Below are 23,399 nucleotides of genomic sequence, written 5' to 3'. Positions count from 1 at the left end.
CAAAAGCTTGGCCTCAAATTTTTCACTTTGCAATTTGCATGCATATATATATGGAGAGGTAAAAACAAGAAAGAAAATTACAGAGGGATGAACAAAGACAAACATTAGGAGTGAAAATGGAAGCATTAGGTCATATTATTTTCGCATAATTATAGAATTTTGATTGAGCAGTGTACCAATGTCTGAGGCATAAATTATCATTTTTTTTTCTAATAAAAAATGGAGTCAAAAGCAAATCTTGAGTAAAGACTAACAATAGCAGAACAGACAGGCTTTTAATAAATGGAAAGCACAGTGCAAAAGACCCATTAATTGTATTCAGGTACTGGATGATTGAAATTATATGACATTTGGGATGTATTGAACACAAAATGTGATAAGAATACTTACTGTGTCTGGAACTTCCTTTAGTGCACCAAGGTGGACTGTACAAAACAGAATTTTCCCAGCAGTACTTGCCACACAAATCTCTAACTATGATACGACAGACAGTTCGTGCAGTCATCAAGCCTGCTGTGACACCTCCCCCTGGAGCATCCTAAAGAGTGAAATAATCTTCATAGTTAATGGCATAACTACCTCATACTAAATTGATTTACTTAAAGATAGTTAAAAGAGATATATGTAAAAGGTTTCGATTTCATTGTCCTTGACTAAAATGTTTCTAATGGGTATTCTTTTTTTAAAACTAGATCGATAAGCCTAAATGAGCATACATCAGGCTATCAACATAGAACATAATATTGTCAGTGACCTCATACTTTATCTTATTATTTGACAAAAGGATTTTTAAAAAGTGACACGCGAACTCCATTATGACCTTGCAACAAGAGGAGTATTCCAGTTGAATGGATGGTTAATTATTATACTGCAGCACTGGCTGCTATTATATCGGGCATGTTTTTTTCTCTCTCGCAAATTTAACAATCATTTACCCCCAATTTGCTAAAATGGACAACATGCATAACTGCTGCTGACATCTTGCATTCAACCTATATACGTAATATATCTGCAATGCATTGCAAAAGACTAATTAAAACAAGCAAAGAGGAAAATTATGTTGGGACTGTTATGCTATTATTCATAAATTGTTGAAATTCATTAAATGAAAAATAAATTCTCAAACGGTCCAGGAAAAAGCACATGTTAAGAGTATTAGTATAATTATTGATAATCGTCAAGAATCAAAAGACATTTTATAATTTACAACAACAAAAAAAAACATTTTTTAATTCTTACCAGAGCAGGAAGTTCGATGAAAGATATTAGGCAGCGGTGGTTTAATACAAAAAACTGAAAAAGAAAAAGGTAAATAAAATTATAAAATTTTTCATGAAACATTCTCTTCATGAAAAAAAAAAAAACTACTTATGATAAGGTAACACCATCAATACATAAATTACAATCAAGTTTCATCTAATCGATACATCAATATTAAATGCAACTAACATCATCAATGGGTTCAAAAGGTAGATAATAAATGGTAGCCGTTTAGACAATCTTAACAATTCAGACAGATCCCAATACCATGACTGAATAGAATTTTCTATTAATATGAGAGGTGACCAATAATAGTTCTATCTTAAAAATTTTACATCAGCAGCAATTGTGAAAATAACATTACTTTTGTATTATTTAATTAATAAATTCAAAACATTTAACTAATTGGAAGAGTCATAAATTATTTTCTTATCTATCATTAATTCGACCATTTACAGATTGCTTAGTAAAGCTACGACATTAATCCCTTTTAACCACTCAAAACATTTCTTTGTAAAACTATATGTAAAGAAGGAAAAAAAATATGAAAAAAAATATTACCTTAATTGTGAACATCTTCAAATAATTTCTGACACACTTACTTGCACATTAGGAGCATCAAATATTTCTGTCTTCAAATCTTCCTCTACATATTCTGGCAAATCATGATGCTCTTGGACAGTGGTGTGTAGACGTGCAGCACCAGAGCCCATAGGAAAATGGGACATATGGTTGACTAGATGGGACATCATCTACATAGCATAAGGGATATGAATAGATAAAAGCTTACTGTAAGGATACACAAATCAGCCAGTGTCCTCTCATTATTTTTATTTCATTTACAATATCCGAGGACTGGCAGTTTCCACTTTTAAAATAGCACTTACAGATGAAAAAGATGTTATGATGTTTGAAGGAAACATCCTAAGACTTTGAACTCAACCAAAGGTGACATTTTATATCAATTGAGATAACAGAAAAATCTTTGTTTATGTGATTTTCTTTTTTTTTAAAGCTATATGTAATAAATAAGAACATGTAAATTTGTGTACAAATGTTGCAGAAATGAAATTTTTTTTTTAATAGTTTAATAGAGAACAAACTTGTGCCGATATGACCTATATGTGTCGGAAGCGCCGCAAAACCCTTAAAAACAACAAACAAATGTAAAGAACAAACTACTTACCACAGTTGCTGAAAGTTTTACAATATCAGTGTCAGATTTGCCTCCAAGATCAGGAACCGCATCATCTGTCTTATCCGGTGAGGCATCCGTCAAGGCAGCTTCCATACTAAATGGTCTCTGGTTAGATGGAGGACCCTGGGGTGGGATTAGTCCCTGGGACTCCCAGATATTGGTGAAATCTGAATCCAGCAGAAAATCTGACAGAGACTTGCTGACTCGTGTGAGAGATGATGAACTATGACCTGTGACTGCTGAATGGAGAACCTGAGAAACATTGTGAGAAAAAAAGGAATAATCTGATATACTTTAGGTTTTCACTTTATGATTTATGATTTAAAAGAATTAAAAACAAGTAACTGTAGATAATTATCAAATGCAAAATTACATTATACAGTTTTTAATGTAATGTAAATTTATTTTTGTACTGTGAAAATGTCAATGAGCAGTTTGAGAATATAATTGTAATGATTTGTGTAAAAAATGGGGGAAAAAAATAAACAGTAGTTCATCATTCCAGCCTTCAGCAGCCCGCTATTGCTCGTAATTTGTTAGAATGGTAGCAAGAACATTTAAGACACCTTAAGATACCTTAAACTTACAAATGAAGTCCGATATTAATTCAAAAATGTATGACTGACATAAATGATCAAATATCGAGATCATCCGATCCTATCCTTCTAGAAAAAGGGACAATCATTTTACCCATGTTTTGACTCACCCGAAATACTTTATATATACAACTTTTGTCAGTATCTGACGTTTCCATCAGAAGTGACATGGGCATGCGTAGACACCATTCAACCATACAGAACATCAAAGACACGATTAACTGGAAAAAAAATGAAGAACACATAAATCATCAAATTTCAGGAAGCATGAAATCATTACATTCTTAAATAATAAAACCATTTACAAAAATATAGTTTAAAACTATTGCACATCATTGCGCACTGTGTGGAGTGTTCTCAGTGATGATTAAGAAGTGAATGGTATGAGGCACTTTGAGAGCTCAATGAGAAGTGGTTTATAATGACACTTCTTTCTCCTTCCTCCTCATTATGATTTTCATCATGATTATCTTTATTATATTATTATTAATATTAATGTCATCATCATCATCATTATCATTATTATATTAGTCCACTCCAGATAATCGCAACACCTTGGGATCAGAGAAATTGTTGCAATTAACTGAAGTTGCAATTAACCAAAGTTGAGTTTCCTGTCCACCATTGCAACATTTTACACATATATGGTAAACTAAAACCAGTTATTGTAAACATTGTTCCTAGCCACCACAGACTGAGCAATTGATTGAAATAAAAACCATATGGCGGCCCTGCATAGATTTTGACAAGCAAAAGCAGCTTTGATGCAACCCGACATCTTATTAAGATTGGATTCACTTTCACTCTTTTATTTTCAACATTTGTCAGAGTCAAAGAGATTAGCCGTGATGAGAGACATTACGCTCTCACCAAACTTGTTGGTCACAGTGCACAGTTGTCAATCCCAAAACAAAGAATATCCCTGTCATTATCTACCTGTTGTCAAGACTATAGTCACAGATGATATCACAAACCCATACTGCAAAGCCTTGCACTCTTTTGTCTCTAATAGAGCGGTGACACATTATACATTAAAATCCGCTCACTCTCGATTCTTCAACCTGTCATAATTTCACCCATGATGAAATTTAATCATGACATTTTGTTTGATTGGTTTCTTGAATTTTCCACTTTTTTTAAGGTCGAAATGTTTTTGCGATTAACAGAAGTTTGTTACAATTAACCAGTGACTTTTATATATAATTAATTATGTTTCTTGGGAAATGTTGCTTTTATATATGACTTTTATATATAATTAATTATATTTCTTGGGAAATGTTGTGACCAAAAGTTACGATTAACTGAGTTGCGATTATCCGGAGTGGACAGTAGGAGTAGTAGTAGTAGTAGTAGTAGTAGTAGTAGTAGTAGTAGTAGTAGTAGTAGTAGTAGCAGTAACAGCAGCAGTAGTAGTTGTAATAGTGGAAGAAGTGGTGGTACCATTAGTAATTTTATTATTATCATTATTTTTATTATCATTATTATTGTTCTCATCATCATCATTATTATTGTTACATTAAACAGTAAAACCTATGCTAACAACAAGATATGAAGTGAATAGAAAAGTGCCAGAAGACAATAGAGAATAAAAAAAATTTTTATTCTCTATTGTCTTCTGGCACTTTTCTATTCACTTCATATCTTGTTGTTACCAACATAAGTGCCTGCTCCACTAACTTTTCTGAATTAAAAATTCACCCCATACACCGGAGCATACTCAATGTCTCAATCGTTTCTATGTTATATGTTTGTGTTGAGAATATTGGCTATTAAGCTTAACTGCTGGTCAAAATTACTTCGCGATGGTGGTGTACGAACGAATCGGCGGTCTCTAGAAGTGGGTGAGAGAGGGATCTAGTAATGACTTTGGGTTTGAAACGAATATTTTTGTGTTCGTGGATAGCTCACACGGTAGAGCCACGCTCTCACCTGCCAGGCGGAGTTGTCGTACCAATAAGGTCGCAGGTTCAAACCCCACCACCGCCGCGAAAAATTTTTTTATTCTCTATTGTCTTCTGGCACTGTTCTATTCACTTCATATCTTGTTGTTACCAACATAAGTGCCTGCTCCAAAACCTATGCTACCAACCTTGCTGATCACAAAGTTATCATTCGTGAGTGATAATTCTATAAATTATAAATGAACCCAGACATGCTGGTATATCTGTTTCACTGAGCTTGCAATGATCTTTGGTCCACTTTGGCCTACTGTTTTTGTTGATAAAACTAATTATTCCAGTGTTTTTGAAGATTATCCAGGAATATCAAATCATAAAAAGAATGGTACATTCCTCAAATCGAATTTAGATATTTTAAAAAAAAGGAAGTTAAGAATGAAACTGAAGCTCAACTAGATAGTTACCCTCTTCTCTTCGTCTGAATTTGAAGCACCATGTGAAGGGATGAGAGACGAGATGGTAGATGCAATGGCCTGTAAAAAAAAAAAAAAATTAAACGTAATGAATTGGTATACTTCACTTAATTACAAATTGTGTGGTCAAAAACTTCATTTACTCTAATCTTTAGCCTAAGCAAGATTCACATATCATGGAATTTCCATGGTTAAAGATAGAAAATAGAAATTGCCAGAATCTAATTAAGCAAATGCCTTGTGCCATTTCCCAGTTGCTGTAGATTTTATTTCTATGTTAAATCACAAAAAAATAGATTGCACATAGATTAAGACAAAAACAAAAGATTTTTTGTTTTTTTTAAATATAATTTAAAAAACAAAAGATATGAGGAATATAATATTTACATGCTCTATCATTATAACTCGATCTAAAAAATATAATATGCATTAGCAAAATTCATCACTAATAAAACAAACCTCTGTGATTTTCTTGGGCATCTGTGGGTGATAATTTAAGAGTTGGTCCATGTGATCACAGAGCAATAATAGCATATCAGATGCAACCTTAGCAACTTTCTTGTTGACACACTGTGATACAAAGATTTTAAAAAAGGAATGTAAATGGAGAATAACATTGAGGACGCTTTCATGAGTAAAAGAATGAAAATTGAAAAAATAACTGTGGGCCGGTTTGTATAAAGCTAATATAGCAAGGACTATCCAGCACAAATCTTTGGGCCTCTTTTTCGCTCACGAAGTGCCCAAATTCGAAACAAAATATGGGACGAAGCCGTTTGGTATATGCTATTTTAAAAAATTAATTACGACGCTGTTTATCGATGAATATGACTGAAAGTTGGCACACAGTTAGAAAAAAGGTCATTTTAGATTATGTCAAGCGACAAAACTCGTACGATTACCAGAAGACTGTTAAAAATAGATTTTTAATCTTTGGAGTAAAATATTTCTAAAACTACCGGGCGTGTAGGTTTTGTCGCTGACAAGGTAATACATGAACATTTCTTCTTTTTGGTTGTAAAATTTCATAGGAATATGACAAGTACTTTTCCCGTATTTTTCAAAACACCATCCTAATTTGCTCTTCATTCGTAAAAGACAAAGCCATTTTGCCCCCCTACAGCCTGAATCACAAGTTCAAAACGATTTGGCACCAAACAGCGGCTGAGCGAGTCGTGGCAAAGCGCTTTCTGATTGGTTGACCTCGTTTTAAAGTTCATGACTAGTCAAAATGTCTGCGCGGTCTCACTGGCAGAGGGGTGTTTATGGTCTGCCATTGCGTTTGGGTTCAATAAACAGCTGATAATTTGACTGTTTAATTTACAAGAATTTAAGAAATTATAATGTTAAAAACTTTCGATTGCAATATGATCTACAATCTCAGCATGGGTTTAATTATTGTGTTCCAAGTCACGTTCTATCAGTAACCTTTGTCCCCTTGTCCAATTTCTCTTTTCCTTCTATACTTCTTTTGTTTACGTACGCAATCTCTCTCTCTCTCTCTCTGTGTGTGTGTGTGTGTGCGTGTGTGTGTGTTTATATATAAGTTAGAACTCTTCTAATGTTTTCATCATATTCTCTATCAAATTTGCCATAAAATTGCCAAATTTCAATCTTTTAATCCACTTATTACGCAAGATACAACCAAAGGTCGAAAAAAATGCCGAAAAAGCGTCCCATATTTTCGCGTTTTTTTCCTCTTTGCGGGTCATCCAAATAAATGACACCTTTGAAACTGCATAACTTATTTATGAATGGATTTTCAAAATTCAAAAACATTTTTACTCAGTGGAGATAGGGCTTTGATTTCAGACAAAAATTTTCCTCAAAAAGAGAAAAAAACATTTTTCATAGTCTTTGCTAGCTAATATTAGTCCTCAGGATGTAAATATTTGCCAATAGGTGTGTCAATGTAATAAATTGATTTTGTTAAGCAATCATAAATGATTTAAATAGAATAAGCATGCAGTCATTGATTTGAAACTCTTCGGTGCTGATCCCCTCATTTCCTTTTTCCTCCCTCCCTACAGCTACTATGCTTTTTCATGAATTAAAAATAAAATTGAACAAAAAAGAAAATCTTGCAGTTTTGTTTTTTTTATTATTGGGGGGGGGGGGGGGGGTGTATTTGCTTCAACAAGTATTAGAGTTCAGGTAGAAAAAAAAAGTAACCAATGAATCTAAATAAATATCAAAAAGCGAGTTTCTATTGGGCATAACATGAGCATTACACATTTTTACGATCACATATTATTACAGAGAATAATTCAGTCAAGACCACTTACCATCAGTGCACCGAGTAAAACGTTGATGGCTTCATTTATTTTTGGGTGCATAGTTTCATGGACTAACTCTCCATATAGAAAAATGCAAACACTGCTGACAGCAACACACCTGAAATAGGCATTAATTAAATAGTACAGGTTACTTTCCCTAGCAGTGATTGAGAATTCGAGACAAGTCATCACCATTAACTGGTTTGAATTTCAAAATCAATTTGATAAATAGTAACAAATTTGATAAATGTAATATAGCGCTAATATAGCGCTTCACCATAACACCAAACTCAAGGAGTCTGAAAATAGAAATAAGAACATTATACAACACAGAAAATCAATAATGTCAATTTACATCTATAATGTAAGTTAATATTTGGTTTCAGATATAAATGTTTCAAGAGGAAAGTTCCAAAAAAGGGGGATGAAAATTTTAATGTTCACAAATTTGTACGACACATGATATTTTTACCAAAACTTTTTTTTCTATTTCATCTAAGATTTCTGATGAGACAACTGCCGTTCAAAAGATCACTACTGTAAACTGGCTTTCTCATTAAAAGTTCATAAGCCATATCATCATTGCAAGTAATTACCTGGCCAACCCAGCAGGCTCACGTCTTCCTGCTTTGAGCAGAAGATCTATGACGGCATCTTTAAGCTCAGCTGATGAAATATTGCGAATGTTCATGGACTCAGGCTCAAGCACAGGGATTTCTTGCAAATGATGGGGGAAACACAGAAGGGACCCAAGCACAGTAACTGCTTCACACCGGGGAGGCTAGGAACGGTTTTTTTTTTTTTAAAAGAGAGAAAAAAAAACAAGAGCAAATAAATAAATCTAAAAATCACACTTTGAAAATTATTCGTTAACCCGGTTTTGATAGAGCATTGACTTCAGAGAAAGTTCTATTCTAATTTTTGAGATGCAGTATTGAATATTCTCCCTCCTCACATTCTTTATAAAATGCAATAAACTATGTCACAGCCTCAATTGTTTATGTTTTGGTCAATTCAGCACAGCAATTAATTTTATACAGCACAAAGAATCCACAAAGTGCTCTAAAGCACTACACATAAAAGACAATAAGTAACACAAAAAAACATGTACGAGGGCTCTTTCATAATTAACCGAAAAATGCCTGTAAAATCCGCGTTTTTTATGCTATCAACAAAATTCTTGCACGTGTTCATACCTTGACTCGTCCTTCATTTCTCTACGTAACAGCCAAGTCTGTCGACACACTTCTGCCAACGCCGCACCATGGAATAGATACCCTCTCGGAAGAATTTTCCGTCAAGGTTTTGTAGCCATTTCCGCACATGGTCAACAAGCTCTTCATCGACATCAAAGCGCTTTCCTGTCAGCTCACGTTTCAGTGGCCCAAAGAGGTGATAATCAGATGGTGCGAGGTCTGGACTGTGTGGTGGGTGTGGCAAAATCTCCCATCCATATTTCTCTAGCCAACCTGGCGTCACTCGTGCTGTGTGGGGTGTAGCGTTGTCGTGTTGCAAAATGACCCCGCTGGTCAACTGCCCTGGGCGCTTTCTGCGAATGGCCTCCCTAAGCTTGTCAAGAGTTTGGCAGTACCTTGCAGCATTGATTGTTTCTCCAGGTTGTAAGGTTTCGAATAGAATAACACCACGACTGTCCCAGAAAACAGTTCCTATTATTTTCTTTGCTGACCGCATGACTTTGAATTTCTTCGCGACAGGTGAGGATGGATGTTTCCATGTCATCGAATCTTGCTTTGTATCTGGGGTGCAATGGTGCAACCAAGTCTCATCACCGGTGACTATGCTGTCAAGAAAAGTCACATCGTACCCTAGAAAGTCTCCGCCGGCGTTGGCAGTATGCCCGTGAACCCTGCGTGAGCTCTTGCTTCTTCTCAAAAGTTCCCTGCAGATGTCCAATCTTTGTTCTTTATGATTGTCTGTCAATTGCTTAGCAACCCATCTTGCGCTGACTTTTCTGTAGCCAAGTTCATCAAATACAATTCTATGGGCAGAAGTTTCCGAAATTTCAAGACTGCTTGCGATTTTATGAAGTTTCAACCTCCTGTCTTGACGAATAAGCTCATCAACTCGCTTCACATTGCCTTCTGACGTCGCAGTTATCGAACGCCCTTTCCCTTCCCTGTCTGTCAAGTCGGAATGGCCGGCTTCAAACAAAATACACCAGTGATAGACTTGTGTACGGCTTATAACATGCTCACCATATACACTCTGAAGTTCTTTATGAATTTCGGTAGGATTCAGACTTTTGGCGTTCAAAAAACGTATGACAGCTCTGATTTACTCCTTTGACCAAGTTTCAAGGTGGGCCGCCATCTTTAAAATCGTCTAGAAATTCATTGTGCAAAATGATGCACTTCATAATTTCTGGGAATATCCGTAAGGAAATAAGGAATATCATGTCGTTTACAGAATTAAAAAATCTCCACTGGTTGCTGAGCAATGGGCATTTTTCGGTTATTTCTGAAAGAGCCCTCGTACTATCATTACTACTCAAAAACCTGCTTAAAAACGAAAGTTTTCAAAGGTTTCCTAAAATTTAAAAATTACTGAGCTCGGGAGTGCCTTTCATTTCCTAATCTAATTTGTTCCATACTTTTAGGGCCCAGACAGAGAAAAAGTAATTGGCTAGAGATAGTTTACATATGATAGTTTAATCAGTCATTAATTTTGGGATTGTGTTATCATTAAAAATTATGATTACATACCTCTTTTGTATCCACAGCAGAAATAATCGTGCCTGCAGCTCTTATGAAATCCATTGTGAGAAGCAATGACCCAGGTAACGGCAATGAGAAAAACTTTGGTCCACAATCTCGGACTAAAACATTCACAATGTCTTGATCAGTGGATACGAGACCATTGTGCAATACGAGGTAGAATTGAGACAGCAATTGCTGTGTTGGCATGACTTCATGACGACGTAAAAGGGACTGACATATAAGCTGATAGGCCATGAGTTTGCCACGTTTAAACTTATTATTCATTTGAAGACACTGCAGAGAATAGAAGAGATTTCTAATAGCATTCCATAGTATCCATCTCGAAAAATCGAACATTTAACTACCATCAGATTTGAAGGGCAATTCTTCTTTTTAATCTCAAAACTGGTTTCATTACATTCAACCAAATATTTTAAAAATACACCCTATAATCAACTCATATCATACCAGAAAGAAAGTATATTGAGGGACATGTTATGACACCTAAAAAGGAAACCTTTCAGGGTAAAAATCAATTTACATGACTTTTTGTTTTTAGAATGTGTGTTTGAGAGAAAACCAAACTATGTTGTTGAAAGAATTAACTTTTCTATAAAAATTAACAAGAACACTTGCATATTTATTTTTACAATTTACCTGAAAGAACCATGAGGAGAAAAAATGCAATGGAGGGATTAGCTCTGGGGGTGGAGGGGATGACAGGTTATCTTGAGTCACACCGAGATTGTCACTCATCTGAAAGTAGAAAGATATTTCACTAATATTTTCCCCCTTCCATTTTGAGAAAACACAAATTTCTTTAAAATGAACAAGAAAAGTTATGGTAAGCTTGATAAGATGATGATGATGACGATGATGATGGTGATGATAATGAAAATGAAATGCACATTTCAAAATAGGTGGACAGGCATAAGAGATAAAGTGAAGCATTTAAAGGCAGGACTGCAAGGTAAACTAAGACCACAAGATTAAACAAATTTTTTAATTTACGACTCACCCTACACAAAGTGTCTAACAGTTCAGCAAGGGCTTCCATGACCATGGCATGAATCTCATGATCCTCAATAGAGTTGATATCTCCAAGGCATCCCAGCATTCTCTGCCACAAGACCACAGCTACATCTGGCGTCCATCCTGGCACAGTTCCACCTGCCATTATACTTTTCAATTCGTCTATAGAATCTACTGATACATCCATTGCTGGGTAAAAGAAATTATATTATACTTGAAATAGAGGCATAACTATCCGGATTCCATAAAATCCACTGTATTCATGAAAATAAAATAAATAAATCTTGAATTGTAATTCAAAAAGGAAACATCCAGTTATATATTGCTGATTGAATTATATAAAATTCTTTCACAAGAGAATGCAATTCTTTTTCATAAAAAATACCAAAAGTTTTCCTTTTGATTTTTGGTAATGGAGACAGTTGAGGGAGACTGAAGTTTGAGGTGTGTATATTTAGGATATATTTTTGAAGATAAAAGTAAAGTTGCACAGAATAAATAAATGTGCACAGATTTGTATCATGCATTTTGATTTTCGACATACTTGGCGTGTTTCACAATTCTTCCTTCATTCCTGTTGCAAACCACATAGAACCAAACTTAATTCTATACAGCACAATTCACCTGTTAAGTCTTTTTCTTTTGGTATAGTTGAAAGGCAATTTTTTGGGCACCTAAATCGATATAAATGTATTGAACATCTTGCTCTCACAGGAAAGATAAAAGGTAAAAAGAGTAAAGGTAGACCAAGAAAAACATATTTGAATAGTTTGAACAGCTGGGTGACAAGGAAAGAGAAGAGTAATATTAGTTTTCTGAGGTTATCTGATCAAAGAGATGAATGGCGTACCATGATCACTGATGTCTGGCACAGACTTGGTACTTGAAGAAGAAGAAGATAATTAATTTACAAAATCTTCCTTCCAACAGCTAACCACACTTTAGGCAAGTCAAAGTAACAATAGCAAAGGGCTATCTAGAAAAGAAACAGAGAGAAAGGGCTATGAAGATGAAATTGTTTTATCTGTCAACCTTCAAATTATGGAATAGCCTGTTCTGTCACAAGAAACAGAGTGCATTGCACCCTTCGAAAGAATTATTTCCCTCTGTATGTCAAATAAGATCACAACCTATATTCTTCTAATCTCACTATTGTGAACCAAAGATCGATACAGAAGAGAAAATAGAATGAAAGAAGATGGATAGGATGGTTAAAACTATATGAAGAAAGAAATATTATTACAATTTCCACAGACAGTAAAAATGAGCATGAAGAAATGTGTAGTAGCAATGGAGAGGTCAGGCTAATTAACATTTATTACCTCTGTTGACATTGTTATCCTCTGGACCAGTAATGTCTATGTGCAATGAATCGCGGTCTGGAGTTGGACTGTCTTTATGATGTTCACCCAACACAAGTGGGAGAGGGGGAGTAGGGCTGCGACTTCCAGATTTAAACTGTAGGGATCTCATGGATGTAGGGGATGGGGAACGGGAATCTGGTGACAAAATTGTGAATCTTAACTTTGGACAAATGACTTGGCTTCTTAAGCCTGATGTGGCAACTCCTACCATACGTGGAAAAGAGTGAAATTCATAATAATAGTGACAAAATACGATGGCATTTTTTACCATGACAAGAGATAGGTCTGCAGCCAAATAGCCCATAGGATCTGAATTTGTAAATGGACATTCTGCTTAAAGCATAAACACAGAAAATATTATTTTAGAAAGATAGACCTGTAAATGAGCTCTACAAAAATTGACTGAAACTCTTCGACAAACTGAAGATTCAATTTTTTTTTTTTTTAAATAAGGGCATCATTGGAAAGGAGAGTGATAAATACAACACATTAAAATAGTGGGTGTTATTTCTTACTGGAAGTATGACTGCCATAATTTGATGTAGAAGGAATGCTAAATAAGCATGTCATTCATATAGGTAAAGATTATTTCATCAGTCATATTCCTGTCCCTGGAATTTTTCTGACATAGTCAGAAAAATAATCACCATTATCATCTTTAACTTCTAGCCATGACCAATTGAATTTATTCCTCACATCTTTATTGATGCTCGACAAGTCTGAATTGCGATCCACGAACAGCTCAGACTCAGGCATTGTGAGAACATTAGAATAATGTAGCAATGAGCAAACTTGATTTTCAATCAGTTAATGACAGAAAAAAAAAACTTAAATAAATATGACTTCTGGCCAATACACTGAATTATTAAGTAGAAGTGAATTATCATCACAATGAAGAAACTTCCGCAGGCGTAGCGGAAAAATTCAAAGAATCGAAATGAAGGTAAATCGCCACAAAACAGCAAGCTCGCTTGGGCTTGAGCAGAAACGTCCTGATTTGCACGGGAGTTAATTAGGCTACTTACCATTGTTCCTTATAATCAGGTACCCAATCAGTGAAGAAACAGTCAACCAGTTTGTTTACAATGTGAGGCAATCGAAATGTGCTTGTAGCAATCTATCCTAATCTAACTTTCGATTTAAAGGTGTCGACCATTATCATCTACTAGAGATGTTACTTCCGGCATTCGCATTTTACTTTTTTTTATACTTTTAAAACCCAGCCTGTAAATGTGGTCAATTTTGGCTTAGATGAAACAGTGAAATTTATTGCTCTGTGGTTCAGTTAAAATTGGCTACCGTTGGGATCACGACAGGTTGGAAAGTGAAAAGATAATTTAACGAAGGATGTGTGAAATTACACTGGGATGTGTTCAGTCACGCCAATTCTAAAAAGCGTCGCTTAGCCTTAGCAATAAATCCATCGTTAATATAGACGGTCCCATGAGCTATGCGTAGCGGTATGGAACACTCCTAATTACTTTACAGTCATTCGACAACGATTTGTGAATTCTTTCTTTCTTCACTTCGTTCTTTCTTTCCAATTTTTAAATATTTGAATTTGACAAATTGACTGATTTCAGTTCATTGACTGAGAATTTACAGGTCTAAAAAGAACACTTTTCTTTATCAGATTTTCATAATATTCTTCTGAGATAAAAAAAAAACGAAAAAACAAAAAGAAATAAACCTACAAACCTCTATTATTGGACGGCATGCCTTCCTCATAACCACCCTCTTCCATAACAGAATGAGGACCCATGATGCTGCTTAATTCGGCTGTGCAAGTAGTTGTTATTTCAGATATTTCCAAGTCCTCTGCACCACTAGTGGATGCACCTAGAATAGACAGATGTATAGTTTGTTTATCACATGAAATAATATTCACAGAAGTTCCAGTATAGATACTAAATTTGGTCAAAAGTAACAATCGCAACTAGTGTTTTAAGCACTTTTACAATCAACCTAGTAAGCTGCCAAAGCATGCCAATATGTAATTTTTTTTCCATCTCTTTTATACTTTCGTCACAGGGACATTGTCTTGACGAAAGATCACACCTTCTTCAAACAAAAAGAAGTCTTTATTCTGGGTAAAGGATCTCAACTTGTTTTGAAATACCATTTTGTAATAGCTGCCATTACCAGACAACCCTTTGGAAACAAGTCACAAAACATGATGCTCTTGTGAAAAACAATAAAATAATAATAATAATAAAAATAATAATAATAATAAAATAATAATAATAATAAATAATAATAATAATAATAATAATAATAATAATAAATAATAATAATAATAATAATAATAATAATAATAATAATAATAATAATAATAATAATAATAATAATAATAATAATAATAATAATAATAATAATAATAATAATAATAATAATAATAATAATAATAATAATAATAATTTGCATGACCATCAATGCACCCTGCCTGCAATAAACTTTCGCTAATTTGTTCCAGCTTATATTTACTCCCTCTTATATTTACTATAACAATTTTAGATCTTATATTGGAGAGATCTTATTGGTAGATGTCTCAAGTTTGTTTATTTTTCCCCTAAAAGAACAAAAACTTTATGATTATTCTGATATCATATCTGGAAAATGCATTTTTCAAATTTGTGACATCCAATTTACTGAATTAAGCCTTGCTGTAAGGAGCAAACAATTATAATTTCATATACATTCAATACAGTGAGTACAATTTTAACACAGATTTTCTAAAATGTAGCCCTTTATGTGTGCACATTTTCAGATGTATTGGTCTATATTTGTAAAGTGTATAAAGAACTTAACTTATGAGACAGACCTTAGGTGTTAAATAAATTCAGTTATTATCCATACAAGAGATAAACAAATAGAAATCTGCATGACGGAAAGTGACAATTAATGACAGTAACTTATTCATTGGGTATGTTTACGACATTCCCTTACAACAAATTCCTTGATTACCATTTCCCTTTCGACAAATCTGTCAAGAGCCCATAGATAATAATTTGAACAAAAGCTCTATAAAACATAAATATCCATAAAATGGAAAAAAAAAGTTAATTTAAGGTAATTTAAGTTATAACTTGGTGTGGTAAAGTTGAGGTAAAAGTAAACTACATAAAAAAATGCCTTGTATAGTGTTGATTTAGTGGTCAATTCAGGACCAAAAAAGTCTTCTTTCTAAAAATATAATTCAAAAAAATGATAAAGCACATCAAACATTAGTTCCTGCTCCTTTATAAGAAAAAATATTATTTTTTTTTTTAAACTTAAGTCCCACCACTATCTACATGCAAAATCAAAGCAAAACATTAAAAGGGGGCCACATACCATCGCCTTTACATTCACTAGGATTGTTAGATTTGTTATCATCATCATTTTCTTTCTCCTGTGGTTCCATATGATCAGGCTGGAGGTCCACACTTGTTTTCTCTTCTGGTTGGATATCTATATTGTTAGTTCTATCCTCAGGCTGGAGATCTAAATTGTTTGTTCTCTCCTTCGCATTAGAGGATAAAGCAAGACGATTTGGAGAGCTTGAACTACTTGAGACTGAAAATGGGAGGGAGGGGCACATAAAAAGGGCATGCTACTAAAAGGCAAGACGCAAATAAATCTTTTTCAGGATTTTCCCTCACCTGTTAAAATATTGCACAGGTAAAGAAGATGAAAAGAAGAAATTTGTCTTTTTAAAATCAATTATTTACAAGCCATATTCAATGAAAGTAATGCATGACTTTTGTCTAAAGGTTATTGTTGGCAAATTCTCAGAGATTAAACAATCTAAAGGCAACACTGTGAAAGATGTTTGTTTTTTAAAAATCTGCGACTAAATATTGAGCTTAAATATGGTTGTCTATTACTAATTCAACAATGCCAACAAAATCAAAAATGAAAAGAATCCTTTAAATAGCAAAAAAAAAAACAAACAAACAATTGGAATGGAAACCACGTAACATTAAAAATTGCAACAACTTATATTCTGCTAACAACTGTAAATAATAGATCAGTCTTGAATTTATATTTGATGCGACATAATCTTTTACCAGGTTCTAAAAATTAAGAATTAGTAGAGAAAGAAGGGAAACATTCGTAGTGAACATTAAGGGCACAAAGTTTAGGAAAAGAGATATCTTTGGTTTACTGTAGGTGGACTGAAAAAGCTTATATTGAATGAGGATACCAAGTTCAACGTTTTATGGGATCAAAGCATTTGATGTTATCAACGGGAGCACAGCGCACACAAAAATGTGACAAATAACCTCTCTTAACTGTAATGGTCATTAACATTAACATTCAACATTTACAAGCCTCTGTCACATGCACAAAGCTTATTAGCTGTTAAATCCATGAAGTGTCTTAATTGATTCTTTCATATAATTTTGTCCAAAGTCTGTTTAAAACTTGCCTCCTTTAGGCAAACTTATAGAAGCACCATCATCTTTCAAACATGCAATATTAGTAATATAATAAAATTAGTCAAAACCAAGATCTCCGAAAATTGAAACCTTTTTAGTAAATGATGCCAAAAAAAAACAAACAAACAAAATAAAACTAAAAGACTCCAGTATTTTAAAACGAAGGTACACAGTGGATTCTACACACTGATTATTTTCATTCATCAATTTTCTTGCACTTCCAGGATAATATGATGAGGACAAAACCACTTTATCAGGGAGACTTTCAAGGCTTTCATAGACTTTGTAGCATCCACGTATGCAAATTTACATGAGAATCTTTAAAAAATACTCTGATTCCTACTGCTGTAAATCTGCTTATGATTCTCAAACTACAGGCATGTTGAATAAAAAATTCTAGTTTGTACGTGAAGAATAAAAATATAAATAATTGTGATGTAATATAAGTTCTGATGACGGGCCAAAATGAAAGCAAATCAATAGCTTTTTGACATAATGAAGTTTTAAAACAATCTTATAAATAAAAAAAAATACCCCAAAAGAACAGGGTTACAAAGAGTCAAAGTTCAGTCTATTTCTTTTCTTTTTTTTTTGTTCATCCTGTATTACCCTGACTACCAATGAAATGTTTAAACAGGAAGCAAAAACTTAATAGTTCTGTATCATACACTGAAAATCAAATGAAACTCACAGAGGATAAATTTTCAAAGATTATGATCATATAACAACTCACCCCTCAATTTTTCCAGCAGTTCATGTGGATCAGCCACCAAATTACCTTCACTACTGGACCTGACAAGGCACTCTGACGAAGTAGAGGGGCACCGAGAATGGGCTGGAGACGGTTCTCCACTCAGTGACTTTTGTTTGGAGAGATCTGATCTAATTTTATTACCAGCACCTTCAGAACAAAGAAAAGATTTTACCAAGTGAAAGTTAGAGATTCTTGAACCCATAACAGCTCATCTTTCAAATGGATTTTACATGGGAAATCTATTACATATGTCGTCATCCTCACCACTATACATACACACATCAAAAATGGGCTTAACAGTTAGAGTAAATTAGAGGGGGATGGCTGAAAGATAAGCATTTAATCAACTTTTATCCTTAGTCAAAACCATATCCTCCCCTCCCAAAATCAACTAAGTGTAATTCAAATATGACACAATTATGTATTTTGCGGTAAACCAGCAACCAAAGATAATTTCAAAACAGGTATTCTGCGAGTCAACTATTTGCTTTTAATAAATGTAAACCATGCTAAAGAATGAACAATCATTTTCAATTACAGACATGTTACCCATAAACCTTAATAATATCAAGCCAAACTGTGCGATCTAATCTTTCTTTTTTCAATGATCATTAATTATTTATTACCAATTTTAATCATAAGGAAATCATTGATAAGTTTTTAATGACTATCTAATATAACATCTAATACCTAAAACACAACATATCGCAACAAAATCTCACCATCACTTCTGTAAGTGGGAGTTCGTTCAAAGGATCTCGATACATCTGGTGTAGGTGCAGAGTTGGTAGAGGAGCGTAATGAATTGACTGGCTGACCATCACTTGAACTCCAACCTCTAGAAAAGCTCTTGTGTAAAGTCACGCTGTTTTTGTGACCTGTTGATTTCCCTTTGGTAGATTCTATTTAACACCCAGAAAAACGGGGAATATAATTTTATAGTTTTCAAAATTTCAATTATGTTTAACCAAAAGAAATATTAAATTTATCACATCTAGGCACAAGGAAAAAAATAACACACACAAAACAAGACCAACAATGATTCAGTAATGGAACATATTTAATTTTAAAAAAATTGAAATGCTGATGAAACTATTACCCAAAAATCTTACACAGAGCCAACACCTACTTCAAGTCTTTGAAAAGTTAATACCAAAAACATTTGGTTTATGTCACCGGTAATAAGATACATCCCATTTCAGTGTATACTTTTACGGTTGTTTTCATTTCAAATAATTTATAGTCACACGACACTTAGAAAATGAAGTTGGTATGTGTCAGTTCTTGAAATTGACCATAAAAATTTTCATAAGTTTGATCATCTCAATATTTACCTGTCAAATGATCAAACAACATAAATCACGATGCATGTGCACGCTTTTAATGTGGTCTTGACTGCTCCTGTGTTTTCAACATGAAAATTGAATTGCTTGTCTAGTCAAATATTGTCATAGCATGTTTTGCAGGTGTGAACCAAAAATAGAAGTCTCTAGAGATATGTTATTTTCTAAAATATGTAATCCTACCTTTGCCCCTCCTCCTCTTTTCTTTCTGCTCACTCAGCCTTTCCAAGGGGAGATCATTCAAATCTAATCCATAAACCTGACGACCTAATACCCGTGTGAGAGTTTCCATTGTTTTCTAAACAGAAGAAAATAAGCAAAACTCACGATTGAGCACAATCATAATGTAACAAGTGAAATTACATTACATTAAGAATGACAAAACAAAGAAATATAAAGCCTTCTTGGGTTTCTTCAACATCAATTTATTTTATCCATTGCTATTGATGATTTGACATTGATAGATTGAAATTTTTTACAGTTATTTATACATTAACGTGAAATATTTTGTATGGACATTATTTTAAATGTCAGATTGATAGTAATATTGTTGACTAAAAAAATATAAAATTATGGGAGAGAGAGAGAACGAGAGAGCAAGAGAGGGGGAGAGAGAGAGAGAGAGAGAGAGAGAGAGAGAGAGAGAGAGAGAGAGAGAGAGAGAGAGAGAGAGACAGAGAGAGACAGAGGGAGAGACAGAGAGAGAGAGAGAGAGAGGAGACAGTACTCACGGCCCATTCTGATATCAGTTCCTTCCAACACGTGAGAGATGAAAGGACAGCAAGGAATTCATCCCAGAGTGGTGACGATACAAAAACATTAAGGTTGGCTTTGGTCCAGGTCACTATCATGGTCTGTGAGATAATAATCATATTATTCTAAAATCATTGCACTTAAATATCACTAACTCAATTTAATCAACATGACAAACATAACCTCAGTCAATTAATGTTGGACCCCTCGGCCAGAGATATGCTATTCTTCAAGCAACTCTGAGGCAAAGACCTTTAATGTAGGTGTTCACAATAACAATAAAAATATGGAAAAATACAGATAGCTCTTGGATTGCTGTATGCCATATTTTCTAAAACATCAACACCATGTCACATTAATTCATAGCATATTGAAACTGCAATCATAAAATAGAAAGGAAAGAAAATATATGTATCAATAGAAGATGCAAAGAAAAACTGATTGATTAAATTCTTTTCCTATTTTTTTTTTTCAAATGCTTCAAAACAGAATTAGTATGATTCAATATAAATAGGTGAAAATTTGATAGAATGGGACACAAAATATCAAAATTTGATGTTAAAATTTTTTATCATTTAATCAAATCACATAATAATAATAATAATAATAATAATAATAATAATAATAATAATAATAATAATAATAATAATAATAATAATAATAATAATAATCATAACAGTAATAATAATAATAATAATAATAATAATAATTATTATTATTATTATTATTATTATTATTATTATTTTTATTATTATGATGGTGATGAAGATGATGATATAGTGGCCCACTTCATGTAATAACCTGCTACTCTCGGGAAACAGAATTTCTTCTGTCTAAAACTTTACTTCACTATTTTTCACTGAATACAAAATGGAGCAAAACAATTTTAATTGAATTCTCTTGTGAATATAGAACATCTGAATCAAGCTTTGGTCCATAGACCTGCATCTTAATGTTTGCAATAAAATCATATATCTTGCATGTGCAATTAAGAAATTCATATAAATTCCTTTATAAGACACCGTTTAACTAAGTATCATAAATGTCCCTCATTTCAATGAAGTATATATGTGACCCTCCGCCTCGAAACGGTATTAAGTCGGATTTTTCAATTTTGGGTTTTTGGTACCCAATCATAGCTTATTTTATGCTTTAAAATTTGATACCAAATTTATACAATTGTGATTATTCATTGCCGAGATATGACCGTTTGAAGTAGGGAGAGTGTGAAAACCCAGTTTTGAGAAAATCGACTTTGAAGTGAGGCACCATTTTCACGCACAGTCAAATCAATGGGTTAAGATAACTCCTTAGATACGGGCATCGAACATTTGACGACAATAGTGAAATTTGGCATGAGCTTAGATTATACATCTAATAATGTACATACAAATTTTTGAAACAATCCAATTATTACTTTTGTAGTTATTCATTATAATGTAAGATGTTCTTAAAACACGTTGAAAAAAAATGCCGACAATTGCTCACTTTTTCAAGAATTTTTGATATTTAAATAAAGAATCAATGAAATAAGAATTAATAATGTGAAATTTTTGTCTTATTTAATAGAGAAAATACGATTTCAAATGCCAAAAGTTAAAGAAGGTTTTATAATTTGAAAGTACAGTTTTGAAACTACGTGAAGCCGGGTGGGCAGGGAAAGAATTATCAAGAAAGAGGATTAGAGAGGAAGAGATGGAATGAGAGAGTAAAATACACACACACACACACACGCACGCACACACAAACACAAACACACACACACATGTGAGAGAAAGAGAGAGAGAGAGAGAGAGAGAGAGAGAGAGAGAGAGAGAGAGAGAGAGAGAGAGAGAGAGAGAGAGAGAGATATAGAGAAAAAGAGGAGCGAGAGGGGGAGGGGAGAGAGACTGCATTAAGAGGACGCGAGGGAAATAGAATAAAGATTGAAACCTGTATGTGTGTGTGTGTGTGTGTGTGTGTGTGAAAGAAACAAAAGGGAGACGGAGAGGTAGACATGAAGAAAGGGATGGAGGCGGAGCAAAGAATTGTAGGGATAGTTTAAAGAAAGCATTTTGTTACAAAGTAAGTCATAGTCAATCAACTGGAAACATATTGACCAAATAGATTGCAATTAAAGAAATGGGATGGTCAAATCAATCATTGCATTGTTTCCATTTTGAGTCAGATGACAGCTTGAGGAGGAGGGGTGGGGCTTATTGTGTAGTGACTTACATGAAAACATGTTATTGAATCTCTCAAGTTTTCCTTAGCGTTCACCCACATTGTTCATTGTCTAAAAAGACCCCCCCCCCCCCACCCCCCTTTCTTTCAGTATACAAAGAAAGCACGACAAAACGAACATCTCTCTCTCTCTCTCTCTCTCTCTCTCTCTCTCTCTCTCTCTCTCTCTCTCTCTCTCTCTCTCTCTCTCTCTCTCTCTCTGTGTGTGTGTTTGTCTCTCTCCGCTCTTCATCTATCTATCTATCTATCTATCTATCTATCTATCTATCTATCTATCTATCTATCTATCTATCTATCTATCTATCTATCTATCTATCTATCTATCTATCTATCTATCTATCTATCTATCTATCTATCTATCTATCTATCTATCTATCTATCTATCTATCTATCTATATCTATCTATCTATCTATCTATCTATCTATCTATCTATCTATCTATCTATCATCTATCTATCTATCTATCTATCTATCTATCTATCTATCTATCTATCTATCTATCTATCTATCTATCTATCTATCTATCTATCTATCTACTCTATCTATCTATCTATCTATCTATCTATCTACTATCTATCTATCTATATCTATCTATCTATCTATCTATCTATCTATTTCTATCTATCTATCTATCTATCTATCTATCTATCTATCTATCTATCTATCTATCTATCTATCTATCTATCTATCTATCTATCTATCTATCTATCTATCTATCTATCTATCTATCTATCTATCTATCATATCTATCTATCTATCTATCTATCTATCTATCTATCTATCTATCTATCTATCTATCTATCTATCTATCTATCTATCTATCTATCTATCTATCTATCTATCTATCTATCTATCTATCTATCTATCTATTTCTATCTATCTATCTATCTATCTATCTATCTATCTATCTATCTATCTATCTATCATCTATCTAATCTATTCATCTACCTATCTATTTATCCATTAATAGGTTTGTCATTCTGTCTGTTTATCTATACATCCATTTCATTTTTTAGTTACACGTATTTCCATCGGGAGTTCATTAATTGTTGAAGGCTCTATTTATTATTCTGCTTTTGTACTTAAAATTA

At 33.6% G+C, this 23,399-nt stretch overlaps 1 protein-coding gene across 16 annotated transcripts in view; it reads right to left on the bottom strand.

Annotated features, from left to right (window-relative positions):
* LOC144960493 (ral GTPase-activating protein subunit alpha-1-like) overlaps positions 1 to 23,399 on the bottom strand; it is a 67,821-nt gene that overhangs the window by 25,968 nt on the left and 18,454 nt on the right. For 15 of the 16 annotated variants that reach the window (XM_078893654.1, XM_078893680.1, XM_078893696.1 and 12 more), the window contains 19 exons: positions 20,064 to 20,186; positions 19,516 to 19,630; positions 18,712 to 18,891; positions 17,969 to 18,136; positions 16,148 to 16,369; positions 14,513 to 14,653; positions 12,773 to 12,949; positions 11,437 to 11,639; positions 11,076 to 11,174; positions 10,425 to 10,712; positions 8,298 to 8,482; positions 7,711 to 7,819; positions 5,885 to 5,995; positions 5,417 to 5,485; positions 3,165 to 3,275; positions 2,447 to 2,710; positions 1,863 to 2,012; positions 1,240 to 1,293; positions 391 to 538 (listed from right to left, as the gene is read on the bottom strand). In XM_078893654.1, the coding sequence (XP_078749780.1) occupies positions 391 to 538; positions 1,240 to 1,293; positions 1,863 to 2,012; positions 2,447 to 2,710; positions 3,165 to 3,275; positions 5,417 to 5,485; positions 5,885 to 5,995; positions 7,711 to 7,819; positions 8,298 to 8,482; positions 10,425 to 10,712; positions 11,076 to 11,174; positions 11,437 to 11,639; positions 12,773 to 12,949; positions 14,513 to 14,653; positions 16,148 to 16,369; positions 17,969 to 18,136; positions 18,712 to 18,891; positions 19,516 to 19,630; positions 20,064 to 20,186 (2,917 nt within the window). The remainder of the gene's footprint in view (positions 1 to 390; positions 539 to 1,239; positions 1,294 to 1,862; positions 2,013 to 2,446; positions 2,711 to 3,164; positions 3,276 to 5,416; positions 5,486 to 5,884; positions 5,996 to 7,710; positions 7,820 to 8,297; positions 8,483 to 10,424; positions 10,713 to 11,075; positions 11,175 to 11,436; positions 11,640 to 12,772; positions 12,950 to 14,512; positions 14,654 to 16,147; positions 16,370 to 17,968; positions 18,137 to 18,711; positions 18,892 to 19,515; positions 19,631 to 20,063; positions 20,187 to 23,399) is intronic. The other variant, XM_078893771.1, reaches the window with a different exon arrangement.

The sequence above is a fragment of the Berghia stephanieae genome, chromosome 1 (assembly GCF_034508935.2).
Source record: "Berghia stephanieae isolate SIO BIC M18660-M18661 chromosome 1, UCSD_Bste_1.3, whole genome shotgun sequence".
In the NCBI taxonomy this organism is placed as follows: Eukaryota; Metazoa; Mollusca; class Gastropoda; order Nudibranchia; family Aeolidiidae; genus Berghia; species Berghia stephanieae.
This window is presented reverse-complemented; position numbering and strand designations above follow the sequence as displayed.